The 15636-nt window shown below is 37.7% G+C and overlaps 1 protein-coding gene across 1 annotated transcript in view; it reads right to left on the bottom strand.

Annotated features, from left to right (window-relative positions):
• Positions 1-15636, bottom strand: part of tau (microtubule-associated protein tau) — a 31330-nt gene that overhangs the window by 13418 nt on the left and 2276 nt on the right. The window contains exons 2-6 of the mRNA XM_019046616.2: positions 13742-13785; positions 11477-11630; positions 9065-9270; positions 7172-7357; positions 3385-3432 (exon numbers count right to left, since the gene is read on the bottom strand). Of these exons, the coding sequence (XP_018902161.2) occupies positions 3385-3432; positions 7172-7357; positions 9065-9270; positions 11477-11630; positions 13742-13785 (638 nt within the window). The remainder of the gene's footprint in view (positions 1-3384; positions 3433-7171; positions 7358-9064; positions 9271-11476; positions 11631-13741; positions 13786-15636) is intronic.

Genomic DNA, 15636 nt, shown 5'->3' on the forward strand with positions numbered 1-15636 from the left:
CAAAAATGAGTTCCATTTATTGGGAAGAGTGAAAAATCTCCTTCAATTTCGTATGATACCACGAGCATCACTTAAGAGCTTGAATAGTTGCGCACGGAATCTTGTGGTTTTTGGGTGCGTGACTATGGCAGTAGAATTCTTTAGAAAGATAATCCATGTCACAACATCCCTTTTTATCACACAAAAGCTTCGTTTGGAAGATTCTGTGGTATTTAATTGCTTTGTTTTCTTGTGACCACGCATCTGTCAGGTCATGAAAATTGACCTCCAAATTTTACTTGCTACGATGCTAGCTGAAACTTTACTCCCTTTACTTTCCAAAACACAGACTTATAGGTGTGAGCGTATAACTCGTTTTGTTGCATTCAGAAATTCATACTTCCCTGAGACAGTTCATTATCAAGTGATATTGAATTTTAATGGAAATTTGCCTTTTTTTTTAGTTTGAAAGTTTAGCAAATTTGTTTAGACTTTATATTCATTAATTTGGGAATGTCATGTGGATCTCCTGGCGGTCACCTTTTGTCGGATTTGAAATAAACTTGTGTAACAATTTAATGTTTTCCGTTCAGTTTGAAAGAATGAAAACGAACAAGTGTAGATCTTTATTGCAAATTTTACACTTTTGAGAGCTGTATGAATCCATAAAAGCGTGAGGTACTTATATTAGTGCTGGAACAGTGGCTTGGCGTGCTTTGCGATTTATCGATTGATCTGCCATTTAAACCTACAGAAAAGTATCGATGAATAGAGTGTTCGTAACGAACACCTTCATGATCGAGTTTTTACCATAGCTTCAAATGGGAAAATATCGATAATCGATCGCTCACTCCTCGCCACTGTGCTGAAAGTGATGACTACTGGCAATGAAAGGGGATATTCACTAAGGTTATTACTTTACATAATATTTCATAATCATACATTTTAATGAATCAATGACAGTTATAGATCGATCAGTGTTATTAATTTGTCCATTTTATCACAATTTCATCGAGTGTTGTTTGTCATCAAAAGAATACATTTTGAAAAGCTGTGAAAATTTTTTTTCATTTTCCCATGTTTGTATTGATGAACATTCATCTATTTTGTGAAAGGCTAAATTTACAAAAGACAGTGTTTTGTTTAGACCATAATTTTCGAACTCTTTCCATACTACTGGTTTTTCTGGAGTATTCATATCTGTACCATTGAATGTCTTTGTTTATGATTTGCCTTTCCTATTCAACCCTTCTATAATGATTCTCTTCAGAGAGGACTGGTCCATTTGTTTTATCACTTTCTATCGTTAATTTATATTGAATTTTATTTAAAAATTAATAAGGACCAGTATTGCAAGTGATTTTTCAAATTCTCGACGTTGGGGTAAGTATCTGCTCCAAATTATGAAGTCATCAAATTCTTTTGGGGGTCTTTCCATCAAGGAGTCGTAATGATACTTTTTACCGGTATCTACATCATATGTTTAAGGTTGCAAAAGCCGTAAGTCATCCCATCCAGCCATCTTTGATCATCATCTTGATAACAAAAATGACACTTTCGGGGAATATATGAAACAATATCTCTCCTCTGCCTGCACAATTTGTACCTAATTGCAAACACCAAGACTGTTTTTGAAGGTCTAAAAAAGGAATATTACACTCAAGAAATTGTTTATCCTCACCACATTATCCTAGTGTTTAAATCTCGGTATGCTCATACTATTTGAATATCTTTAAAGTTTTTAGAATGACGAAAAACGTTTATGCCTTAAACGAGTGATCAAATACTTTCTCCATATACTTTTTTCTCAAACGTTATAGGAAAGTCAAGGCTTTGGAGGCCTATAGTCATAGTGGTTGTTGAATGTCGCACAAAATTAGCTGGAATTTTCAAAGTGAACTAAATTTTGCAATCAGGAACCACTGTTTCTGACTAATTCATAAGAATATCTATACCTGCGCAGCAAAACTGATGGAACGTAGGTTGTTTTGAAAGCAAGGCAGAGATAGCGGCTCTTTATTCCAAAATGTAGTTCACTTAAAATTCTAGCTTCCGATTTGCTCAAGGATGCCGATGGATTTAGTCTCAAGGACTAGATAATGTTTATCAAGGATTTAATCCAAAAACTTCAGTGTCTGATGATTGCTGCACTGGGTGAACATGCAGAACGAATTTAAGTCTGATCGCTTCCCTCTAGTTCTTCACTCAAACGCAGTCATCTCTGTAGACATGACAATGATCAGTATCGTATTCTTCATCGAAACTTTCATACATGTACTGAAATAACATCATAACATCATGAACATACATGTTTACTCAAAACTTCATGCCAACTAATACTGAAGCGAGGATGAGATAGGAACGTGCAAGCGTGGGAAAAACTACGTCGTGGTAAACTTTATAAGAGAAACAGGTTTACTAATTTCTCAATCCAGTGGCGCAGCCAAGGAATTTAGTCCTGAAAACTTGAAACCCCCGCGCCAGAAACTTATGCGGGAAATTAACTTTTCCCGCAAATAGGAACTTTGAGCCTGTTTGTGTCTTTGGATTCTTCATCCTTCGATTGATGAAAAATGTTTCGCAATCGGTCCCCTTTCCGAGAAACTGACTATTTTGGCCTCTGGTTTAGGCCTTAGTGATCTGTAAATTGAACATTTTAGTTTGTCTTTCCTGGCTGACAATTTTTGAAGGTCGTATACAAATTACGGGATGCTAAGTCAAAACAGCGTGCAAAAATCGAATAAATTTATGTACTTTGAATATGATTACTTCTGAAAATTGAAGGAGTACCGTCACGTTAAAAAATAGTCAGTTGCTGTGGCAAATCGACGGTGTAAGTCTGCAATCACATGACTCGGTTTGCGACGTCGCAGACTTCCTGTCATACTTTATTTTTTAAACGGAAAACTACTCAACATCAATTCTTTAAAACTACCATGATTTTTCTTGTCTGTGCGAGGAAAATTCTGCAAAAACTTCAAGGAATGATTTCAGTCTGTTCTCCTTTAAGAAATAACATACAGGCGGAGATTTTTAGAAACCGCAAACGAGTTAAGTGATTGCCGACTTACACCGTTGAAATGGTCGTTCATGCGTGTCAAGGAATCGTACCCCACCACGTGGTATGAATGGTTTGCCATGGATAACTATGATCTCCGTATATTTTCGGTTGCTCTATAAAATTATTTTCTCCTCGATGTAGAATTTTAAATTTTTTTTTCAATACAATGTTTCATAAGTCTGAGCTGCAACCATCCAGAGACGATTTCCTGACACGCTAAAAAGTCAATTTAATTTCAAGAAATTCCCTACTGTGGGAAGTGAGAAAAGCGAGGAAAAACTACTTCACACGGTGATATAAGATGTCACCCAATGTGCTGGATGGAAAATCTTTGATTTACTCACTTGAGGGCCATTACGTGGCCTAGACCGAGATCTCGACGCTCTAAGATTCTGCATTCAAATAGATGATCCAGCAATTAAGTAATAAGGTTAATATTCAAAAGCATTCAACAAAAGTAAAATATCAAGAGACAAAATAATAGATGACAGTATTCTGAGAAAATGCAAAAAAATCAGAAAAACATGCATAATGCAGATGACTTTTGAGTAGCACAGACCGCATTACATTGCGTTGCTAGTAATGACAAAATGATTGTTTCTGCATCAGGGTGTTGTGTATGTTGCCTATCTATTGATTGAAGGGGCTTCGCTTGTTGAAATTTACTCCGGTAAAATGGAAATGAATCACAATTTTTCTTTGCATCGAGAAACGTCTACCTTCTTGACGCATAGAAATCATTTTGCCGACTGTTTAAAATCCAGCATTTATCAATCAAATAATGGAAAAATTGTGTTTTATTGCATACATTGCAACTTTATCTCAATTCTCTCCAGTGTTGTGCGAATGGAAAATTTATATAAGAGGCTTTTTGCGCCCCTGGTAAAAATTGGCGATAGGTTCTGCGTTTCAAAATGCCATATGAATTCTTATGGCCGGCTAAAAAAGGCTACAGGAAATCATATAGAAAATCATACGGCCGGGCTATAGGAAGCGATAAAAAATTATGCAGCTGGGCTATAGTTCCTATCGCCGGGCTTTACACTTTATCGCCCGGCTGTTGCTTTTTTGCCATCGATTATAAAAGGCCATAAGAAATTTTGTAGAAATTCGTGTGCTTTGGAAATCATTAAGTTTGATACGGAGCCACCTTAATATTTACAAAACACATTATATTTTCCTGTAATACATATTTTTTTTCCATCAGTTAAAATGAGAATAATCCATACAGGATGTGCAAAAATTTCAAAATCATGAGTTGAATAACGGTGACTCCACCAGATTAAATATTAGATCCTAACACAAAGCGGAGCGGCGACGCACTGGCGCCTACAAACCTAACAGGGATACTTCACGCATTGCGCAACGCGTGAAGTATTCCTGTTAGGTTTGTAGACGTCAATGCTTGTTTCGCGCTGGCTGCTCGCCTGCCACGGCGCTTGAAGCAACTATTTCACACCAGAGGTATTGCACAGTATCATACGAAACTGAAGGCGCTCTAATATATTATAGTAATGGCAAGCATCCATCAAAAGTACGAATCTTTCCTCGCAAAATAAATCAAGATACTACGGCCCATAAAGAGAGCAGTATTAAAAAAACTCACGAAGTCCTAGCATCCGTAATTAGTAACGTTTAGCATACACTTCATCCGCTGGCTGTTGCTTAATCGCCATCGGCTATAAAAGGCTATAAGAAATTGTGTAGCCGGCTATAGAAGCTATTGGAAATCTTACAGTCAGCTGTAGGTCTACGGTATTTTGGAACACAGATTCTACTGCCAATTTTTACCAGGGGCTTCTTTTGAAGTGTTTAAGAAGCTGGGTTGGACCAATTTTAACACAGAGAAACTAGGATATGAGCCCCTCAAAATCACAAAATGTTTCAAGTAACGATGCTTATGTAAAGCAAGGCTTATGGCTTTGTTCTTCAGCGTAGTGTGCATCGTATGTTGGCTCCTTCTTCTTTGTACGTAATCATATTTTACGTGATGTATTGAACGCTTGTTACAGCATGATCAAATCATGATTATCTAGAGGTAGACATGCAAAGTGACCTATACTGAGATGAAGATGCAAAGGCTCATGGAATGGACTAAACCGCGATCCGTTGCTTTTCAAACGACAGAACGTAGTTACTTTGTGACCGCGTCCATCAAAAAGGAACCAAGCCACATCAGCAGTGGCGTGGCGTGAGTGATCAATTATCGATATTTCCCCATTTGAATCCGTGGTAAAGAATCGATTATTAAGGTGTTCGCTGCGAACGCCCTGTTAATCGATCCTTTTCCATAGGTTTAAATGACCAATCGATATATCGCAAAGTACGCCACGCCACTGCACATCAGCTATTGCCAAATTAAATTGGGAAATTTAATTTTATACATGAAAACGGTTGTGCGGATTTCTGAACATATTTCAGTAAATTTTTTCCATAATACAAAGCAAATTCCTTAAAACTTTCAAAGGAATCCGCACAAACGTTTCTTCCCGTAAAAAATTAAATGCCCAGTTAAATTTGGCAATAGCTGATATGGCTTGTTTCCTCTCTGTTAAACGCGGTCCATTTTAGCCTGTTTGCATGCGAAAACCAGCAAAATGATGGATGAAATCGCTCGATCATTTCTTGCTGAAAATTGGAATGTTTGAGTTCATTCTGTATTCTTGGAATGAAGTTACGATCCTTCGTTTGAAAAACGACGAATTAATAGAAAGCATTTACTCAATGGGCCTGTTGCAAGCAAGAGATACAACCGTGCGAATAGACTATTTATAAGTTAAATGACACAAAAATTACGATGGTCACATTAAAAAAGTCTGAAATACACTCCTTACTGCACAATTTGCGTTGTTAGGAACGCGCTTTTTCAAATTTCCCGCGTCTGGGGCAGTTTTCTAACGGCAACTCGCGGCTATTTCCGGTCAACATAAAATTGACAACATAACCTAAAAATCTGAGCTCGTGATATCGTGAAATGAAATGTAGAAGGATTGCGTTGGATATTGAAAAGTTGATCGATTTGGTTACCGCATAAAGCGTAAATGGACCACTATAAGAGATCACGTTGGGTTTGTAAACAAACTGAAGGAAAAATAACAACAACAACAACGACGACTCGGCATCTTCCGGAAATCACCGAGCCCGCTTTTTGCTATCGTTTCCGGTGATTAAAAAACTGCCCCCAAACGCGGGAAATTTGAAAAAGCGCGTTCCTAACAACGCAAATTGCGCAGTAAGGAATGTATTTCAGACTTTTTTAATGTGACCATCGTAATTTTTGTGTCATTTAACCTGTTAAAAGTCTATTCACGTGGCTGTATTTCTTGCATGCAACAGGCCCAAGCTAGTCATACAACGTAGCAACTAACTGTAGCATATTTAATGGGCGGAAGTCTAAAAACTACAATAGATAATGTTGTCTAGCAGAGAACGGATTTTGGCGATCATGACATCATTCCGCTATGAGTATTATGTGATGTGTTGCATTCACAAGCTTAGGAGATCGACTGAAGGAATGGTTGTTGAAAATTAGGATCACCAATAAAATGGTCAAAAAACTTTTCTTTTTTTTAAACAATTTTTTGGGGGGTAAAAAGGCAAGGTTTTTCTTTACTTAGCTAAATAAATTTTTCATATAAAACTGTTATTGACCGTTTTTTGTTTCTTTTAAGAAACTTCGCCCGAATAAAATCGGAAAAACCCCCTACAGGAGAACAAAATTAATTTACCTCAACAATATTTTTTTCTCTGACAAAAAAAAAGTGCCACATCGATTTTTTTGATCATTTTTCCAGTAATCGAAATTCTCTTGTTGCGTCGCTTCCGTTAGGATCAACTAAGCCAGTGTCATGGCGTGCTTTGCGATATATCGATTGATTTGCCATTTAAACCTATGGGAATCGATCGATAGACAGGGTGTTCGCAGCGAATACCGTAATAATCGATTCTTTACCATAGCTCCAAATGGAGAAATATCGATAATCGATCATTCACGCCTCGTCACTGAACTAAGCATACTTAGAAATGCCAGTTCGCATGCTCGGCAGTTACATTACTTACTCATCTCTGCACCATAAGCACCATTCAGGTGATTTTAGATTGACTGATCAGAGGAAATTTTCAGATAATTACCTTGACAGTACCTCCTCCTGGAATATGCTTCACGTTTTCTTTGGATCCTATCTTGGGTTTCGCCTTGTCCTTGAAGTCTAGCTTTATCGTTTCTATTTTTTTGTCTCCTCCACCTGGTTTGTAAGTCGCATTTTCTAGGGATCCTATTTTAGATTTCGCGTTCCATTGTAGTTTTTGCTGCTGAATCTGAAAAATATACAATATTAGTAGTTACGAGTAACGCATGAGAAGAGTGATGACGGAGGAGGGAGGGGCTGATGACTTCCACATTGCAAAAAATCTCTGTCTCGAAAGCATTTTAACCTCGAGTTTCAGTGTGATTTACTCGGTCCTCAAGTAGTTCCTCTTTGGAGGACTAGGGGCTATATCAGAACTAGAACTATAAAATTTCAATAAAATCTAGATACGGAAAAAACATCCAGCAACAAGGCTTAAAAGAGGGCTCAGTTGGACAAAAAAATTTTAGCCCATCACTCAGTTGTTTTTACTTTGCTGTAAAAGGACAATCACTGTTATCAATATTCGAAGTATCTAATCCCAAAGACGCTTACTGCTGAATTTTACTGGGAACGACTGTGAGTACCAATCGTAAGTTGTGTAAGATGTTAAAACACCTCCGCTCTCTTTTTATTTTATTAAAAGAGAACAAATCCATATTAATCCTTGAAGTTTTCACAGAGTTTTCTTCACACAGAGATGACAAATCACGGAAGTATTCAAGAATTGATGATTAGTAGTATTCCATTTAAAGAAAATAAAGTTGACAGGAGGTGTTGCAACGTCGTAAAGCGAGATACGCGGTCCAGTAGTTTCACCGTCGATTAATAGCACTCCACTGGAAAAGGAACATTGTAGTTCACAGAGCCTCAAAACTTGCTTGCCGTTACCAGATCATAGCGGAGTTTCGCAAACTCTTATGGACGAGAACGGCCTGAATTTGTGAAAACAAACTAGAGTTTATGGTGCACGGTGCGAGTCGACATCACGTGGAAACCTTAAAAATTTACATATACCTTCCGTAAAAATGAAACAGATCGAGGTTTAAACGTGGCTCCATCGGTTTCCTCGTAACATTTTCCACGGGTATTTCCCCTCAAAATGTATTTATTGTCAAAGTAAACATGTTAATTCGATGTTTTACTTAAAAAAATCATGTCCAACCTTTCCCGAAGGCTCGTTTAATGTGTGACAATTTGATGTTAATAGTTCAAAACATGTTGTTTTCATGAAATGCTTTCCAGAATTGTAATCCGCCATGTTCGTACCGACTTGCCGGATTATTACGCAAAAATTGCATAAAATATTCGAAAATATTCATCGTGAACTCATTTTATCAAAAAGTTTTGACTCGAATTATGATTCTTACTCGTATTTCACATCGGGATGCAATGCTACGGTTTAGGGGTTTACAGATAATTCTTTAGTGCTTCTCAAGAGCCTAATTTTTCTGATGAAAACTGTAAGATAAAAGGTGTATTTTAAAAATAATTTCCTTTTTTTGAATAGGGTAACTTTTAGGAAATCCATTGAGGGTGCATTTGCTGATTGCTTAATATTTGAAAAATATCATAAAAAAGTCTGAATACTTATTTCCGTTTCTATATACATACAGGGTGATCCAAAAGTCCCTTCCATCCCCTCTAACTCTTTACCTAATTGAGGTAAAGATTTGAAACTTGGGGGATGTTCTTAAGTCAAAGAGAGTTATTTTTTGGCCCACCTAAAATTCTCAGGGAGGCCCCCTTGAGAGAGCAACGGACGCATGATGTCAAATGAGTTTTTACCTCAATTAGGTAAAAAGTTAAAGCGGGTGGAAGAGACTTTTGGATCACCCTGTATTATACATGTACGAAAGGCAGACTAAAATTCAAATATAACGTGAGTTAAACTAACCTTTTTTTCACCACCACTCGGCTGGTAAGTTTCATTTTTCGCCGCTATTCTAGGGGCAGCTTTCCAGTCTAGTTTCTTTGATTCGATTTTGACTTTCCCACCTCCTGGTTTATAGCTTGCATTTTGTAGAGAACCAATTTTACTTGTAACTGTTTTTAAATTGGGCGACGGCGCTGCCCCTACTTGGATTTTGTTCATTGGCACTTCTGTAAAAACAACAACAAAATTTAGTGGATGTAAGGAAAAATCAGAGATTTTAAACTTAGAAGCTCTTCACTTACAATCTAAGCAATATGAGAGCAATCAAATGAGGTAAAAGTGAAAATCGGAGATCAACGCTACTTTTCACGTAATAATGGTTGATGAGCAACTTGTTGAACAAAAATTTTAAAAAAAATTCGCCTGATGATGACCGATGAATATTGAGATGAGCACTTTCCTAGACGAGTTTTGGCAAATTACGTTGATTTGATATTGCGAAACCAATAAATTGCTCAACTATTTTGGTCAAATGGACGTATTTCTGCCAAACGGAATCAGGGCAGATGAGAAATTAGGGGTGTGCTCGTTAGTTGAGGACCGTAAGAATGAATGGGAATTATAAAGCGTCAGTGACGTCAGCGGCAACGAAACCGTCTCCGTTGTCGATCTTCCTCGGCCGTAACTCATTATCAAAACCCAATACCCAAAAGGAAGCGTGTATTTATCTCTGATGGCAACGTTGCGTCACTTGTACGTTTTAATAAATGTAAACGTTTAAATAAATGTTTTCATTTACATTTTAATAGATGTTTTGAAAACATGTATACCTATTTAATAAATAAATGTTTTAAAAATAACACATTTTTTAATAAATGTTTTTAATTAGCTACACACAGTTTTCCTGCAAAGTTTCCGCAACTTTACCTGAATAATCTCAAATAAAAGTAAATACTGCTTGTGATAGCGAAGAGAGCAGTAATTGCATTTCTGTATGAGCCATGGTAAGCACATGCTTTTGTGTGTCTCGGGGTTCATCTCAGCATGCACTTACTGCTCTCTTTGCTATCACGGCAGAATATGCGTTTCACGCTAACTGACCGACTGCACTGCGTTTGGCGCAATGCGAGAAGAATTCACGCAGTCATGTAGGCGCTAACATGGGCTCGGCGCTGGCCGCACTCTTTGGCGCGATGCGTGAAGTATTCATACAGTCTTGAAGGCGCTGATATACGTTCAACGCTTGCCGCACTGTGTTTGGCGCGATTATTCGAGCTCGCGCAAGAATAATCGCGGCATCGAATAATAGAACTTATAAAAGACCCATGTTGTGTTTCGACGCCGTATGAGCATTCCAACGTTGCCTTGTTTCTCCCGATTAAATATTTTTTCCGAGAAAAGTCAGGAAAGTTCTTTATGCCCACGACCATTATTCAACCTTTTCACTTCATTTATCATCAGAGGGTAAGACATCGATGACTTGTCAACAAACTAACCTAGACTAGCGTTAACATAAAAATGCGTTTAGTTTCCAACTGTTTGCTGTTTTGCCAAACTTCTACCTTAAATTAACTTCATTGAAAATTTGCGCATGCTTGAAGCAGATGTCAAGGTTTCTATTCGCGCAATTCTTGTGCAATTTCCGCGCAATCCTCATATGTTTTCTTAGACCTTTCGCGCAATCCTGGATTACCGCGGCCAAAGCATCACAAGCGCCATGCGACGTTTCAAAATTTCCGCCACTATTTTATTTTTTTTTTTACAGAGAAATTTTTCAACGAAGCTGTCCAAGAATTTCACGGAATTTTCTTTATGCTGCCGATAAAATTAAGTGAAATTTTCAAACAGATTCAATAAACAATTTCTCGGTAAAAAAATAAAATGGTGGCGGAACTTTTTAAATGTAGAATGGCGCTTTTAGGGGGGGGGGGGTAGGCTACTTATATAGGTAGCTTTAAGCTACCTATGTAAGTAAAAAACACCTAAATAAATGTATCGTGCCCAGATTTGAAATGTAATTTTGTAATTTAAATCCAAATTAGTCCCTGCAAGTTCTTGGTTATTCTTATTAGAGTACCTAACACTGGAAAAAAACACATTGTATCTAGAGTCCAGACTCTTAAAAACATCGACAAGAAAAAATACTCTTGATTCAATCAGATTTAAGCTTAAATCAAGAAGCAAGCCTCTTAATTTGAGCGGATTTCCTTTTGATTTAAGCTTAAATCTGATTGAATCAAGAGTCCATTTTCTTGTCAATGTTTTCAAGAGTCTGGCCTCTAGATTCAATGTGTTTTTTCCCGGTGAAATTGCTATAGAGTGTTGACATCTCAAATATGTTTGTACATAAGTATTCCAGAAAAAGTGTGCCGCTCTGTGATTGGCCGGCGTGTATTAAGAATAATAATTTTAAGGTATAGGCAAAAGCATTACTTTTCCTTTCCTGTGATTCCGATGGCTCATCGGGTGTCTTCGGATTGCTCCTGGTTGGCGTTCGTGCTGTTCTCGTAGACGGCGATTTCTTTAATCCGGGGATCTTCGTCGGTGATTTAAGAGGCGATTTGAAGTCGCCATTCGTAGATAAATCCTGTAAAACAGTGGACGCATAAATTATTCATAGGAATTGTTGTGCCAAGAACGGAAGACTTGCTCATAAATATCACATTTCTTAACATAATTTTTCCTCCAAATTGTTTTCCTTTCCCAGACAAAAAAACGTAATTTCATTTCAAGATTGTACATCTCACGGAATCAATTCAATATTTTATCGAAATAGGATAGTACAATGTTTTTTAAAACATTTTTATGATTTTTGCCTGTGATCAGGAGAAAAATCAGTGGAATTTCAGTTCAGATTTTCCGACAGTTTCCTGCTGAATATTCGAACATTTGCTTGGAAAATGTGTGGAACGTTGAATTGTAGTTACGTTCTGTTGTCTAAGATACCACAAGTTTCTACCTTAAAAAACCGACTAGAGAATTAGCGATGGTTGGTTGTTTGCAATGAGTTTGGAGTAGACCGCGATAGGCCAATTGGACGTATTTCTATCAAACGGAACTATATGCATTAAGACATGAGCCCTGAGACCTATAAGAATATGTGCATAACAGGGCTCACGTCATAATGCACATAGTTCCGTTTGATAGAAATACGTCCAATTATCACTGTCCGGAAAACGAGCAACACATTTCGATTTTTGCCATTTTTTTTATTATCGGAAGCTTTTTAAAGTGAAAACACCAAGAAGAGAACCTCACATTAAAATTTTAGATAGGGGTGCGTGTGTAATTGTAAGGGGATTGCTTATTGCCCTTTTGTTATTTAAGATACTCCAACCGTTTTTCTCAAAACGAGACTGATCCTGAAAAACATTTGATTAAAAACACATTCAAACTGCACATACGGGACAAAAAATAAATCGGAAAATGACTTCGAGCGTTGAGGAACTCGTAACGAGTGGCATTGTAAACGTTGAAGTTTTAAGATGTCCGCCTTATCCATCTACTGAAAAAAGGGGCCGGATTTACCTACTTGCCGCCCATGGGCCGCATGTATTTTGCCGCCTCCTTTTCATTCGTTTTGAAACATCAATGAAAACCATCAAGTGAACATGCCGGAGGGGAAAGGGTGCACAAGACGCGTTTACTCGTGTTGGATACATTTTTTGTGAAAGCCCTGTCAACACTGCTAGCAAAAGTTCTTTGCGCGAAAGTTAAGTTCTGTAAACCTATCTCTGTGTGGACAAGGCCTGCCATTTATAAGAAATTAACGAAAAAATTATGAAAGAACGAACATAAATGTGGATTAATAATTTTAACTTCCACCGTCGTGCCGCACTGACCGCACTTTGTTCGGCGCAATGCGTGAAGTATTCATGCAGTCATGTAGGCGCTATGCGTTTCACGCCGACCGCTGCGCCAAGAGCTTCTCCTTCTCATCTCAAGTCCTCGTCATCATTTCTTTCTAAGCCGCGTCGTTCCAGGCCAAATTGCGTGTTTGGTAACCCTCTTAACTCGACTAAGTAAAGGTGCTGTCTCTTGTATATCACCGAAATACGGCCAAATTAAAAATTACCATACTCTCAGGAAGTGAGAGATTTTGTCACCTTATCTAGTTTGATTTTTTTCTGAATCCGATTTTTTTTATACCTACATTTTAAAAAAATGCAAAATTTGTCCCCCTATTTTGCTGCTATCCGGCCCTGAAAGAGATGGTTTCATTGTGTAAAAAAAGAGATTTGTGCCTGTCTTTTTAATGCAGGAAAATGGGATAGAGTTGGAAGAAAAATTCGGGGAGGGGTATAAAATGAAAGCACAAGGGGCAAATTACGCAGAAAAGGGGGCATTGTGATCCATTCATTTAGTAAAGTTTAATATTTTCGTTTCAAGGAATCCTCTTCCACGATAACCTCGATTGAAAGACGAAGAATTCGGTACCAGCAGACTAGTAGAATTTTATCACAAAGTAATATAACCGCCCGACAAATTTTTTTATCAGGAGTGGTGATCAGATATCTGATATTTTTTCAAACGTCGTACTATATTTCAGACGTTTGCGGCTCATAATTTGGATGAAATATAATGATTTTTGAAATTTTTTGAAGAGCGCATGATGTCAAAAATTCAATAATTTGAGCAAAATTTTCTCTTGTATGATTTTCAGCGCGTATATGAATTCAAATTTGCAATGCTTCTTACCTTCCTTTGTGTAGATTCATCAACACCACTGTCATGATCACCATCTGAAACAAAAGGAAGAAAATATATTTTATTAAATAATTCTTGTGCGTTTGTTCTATTTTTATTTTTACTTTCAAAATTCCATGATCATATGTATCAAAATAATGCAAGTTTCATTCATTCGAGCGCATCTTCAAAAAAGATTCATTTTATGCGATGAAAGGTTACACTGATGATATTTCTCAAGATGACTTCTTAGTCTTGCTTGTAAGAACTAAGGCCACGATAAATCGTGATTTCTTTTGAACCGAATGTTATTGCAGGATCTATTAAAAGTATCAGTATGCGCGCGTGTTGTGAAATGTTCATGTATTACCCATACGCACACGGCATACACTGACAAACTAACGGCTTTTCTTTGTCAGAGAACGCGATTTTTTCAGTACTAATAGGGGATCAGTGGCAAAAAATTATATTAATAGGGGCGTCATTTGAGAGGGATTTCAAAGGGGACATTTTCTCTCCTCTATATTTTGAAAATTATATTTTTCCCGACTATTTTAGACAATTTTTATTTTAAATAGGGACATTTTTTAATATTTTTTAAAAGTTTGCTGCCCTCAAGCAAACTCCGTCTTCTTTTAATACCATTTACCCGTCCCCCCCCCCTCATCCCCCGTTTCATCCCAAAATTTGCCTAAAACACGTAAAAAGATAGTGAAAATAGGGGAAATCGTCTGCATTTCATGCGTCCTGAAAAATCATGGTGAAGAAAACGTGAATTCCATCGGAGCGAGAATTTCCGCTCGAAAATGACAGGAAGTAATTAAAGCCAAACGTTTCCGGTAGAAATGTCGTGCCGAAGAAATGCCGGCGGAGCTATCGATTGGTTCGCGAGTGAGTAAATTAAAATTCTTCACCATGGCAAGTACAAGTTTTCAATGACTTTTAGTTATTCAATCAAACTTTAACAACCGAGCATCCAAAAAGAGCGCACATTTTCACGCAAACTTGCAGTCCAAGTTGCACGGAACCCCTGCCGAGACTTCTTGGTTTTTTCTTCGGGGAATCGACCTGTGTCAATGTAGGCCGAGCGCAGCCGATGACAATGTATTATAACTCGGTGTGATTCATTGGCTTGACGGAACTTACAGCAATGTTGCCGTTTGGTTCTCAGACTTTATACATCGCATATTCAATATTTACTCACGGTGAAACCGCAGGAGCCGCCGGGTCCGGAATGTGAGCAGCTGCATGAATGAATAGAAACTGCAGAATAAACTGATCAAGGAAGCATTTTTTGAGTATGCGTTCCACTCTTTGTCAGAGAAGGTTACCGAAAATTGATGACTTAGTTTTTCCTCCATTTAAATTCATTATAAATATCGATTTAGATGAGGCAGGAATCAGTGGCGTGGCGTGAAGGATCGATTATCGGTACGTGCGCCATTGGAAGCTCTAGTAAAGAATCGATTACTAAGGTGTTCGCTGCGAACGCCCTGATAATCGATCTTTTTTCATAAGTTTAAATGGCGAATCAATCGATATATTGCAAAGCACGCCACGCCACTGGCAGGAATCTATTATTTTGTGCACATTTGCACTGTGTTAAGTAAAAAGGAAGGAGGCACATCAGCTATTGCCAAATTTAATCGGGCAATTTAAAATTCTACATGAGCGGTTGTGCGGATTTTTGTGCAAACAGTGAATTTTCTCCATAGCGCGAAGCATATTCCTCATAATTTTCAAAGCATTCCGCACAAACGTCCTCTTGTAAAAAATTAAATTCCCCAGTTATTGGCAATAATCGATGTGGCTCGGTTCCTCTCTGCTAAACGCGCGCAGGAGGAAAAACAGCTTTGCCAAGTTGCGCTGTACTTCCACCTGCGGTTCTACGTTTCATATCGATAAAG

The sequence above is a fragment of the Bemisia tabaci genome, chromosome 8, assembly GCF_918797505.1.
Source record: "Bemisia tabaci chromosome 8, PGI_BMITA_v3".
Lineage (NCBI taxonomy): Eukaryota > Metazoa > Arthropoda > Insecta > Hemiptera > Aleyrodidae > Bemisia > Bemisia tabaci.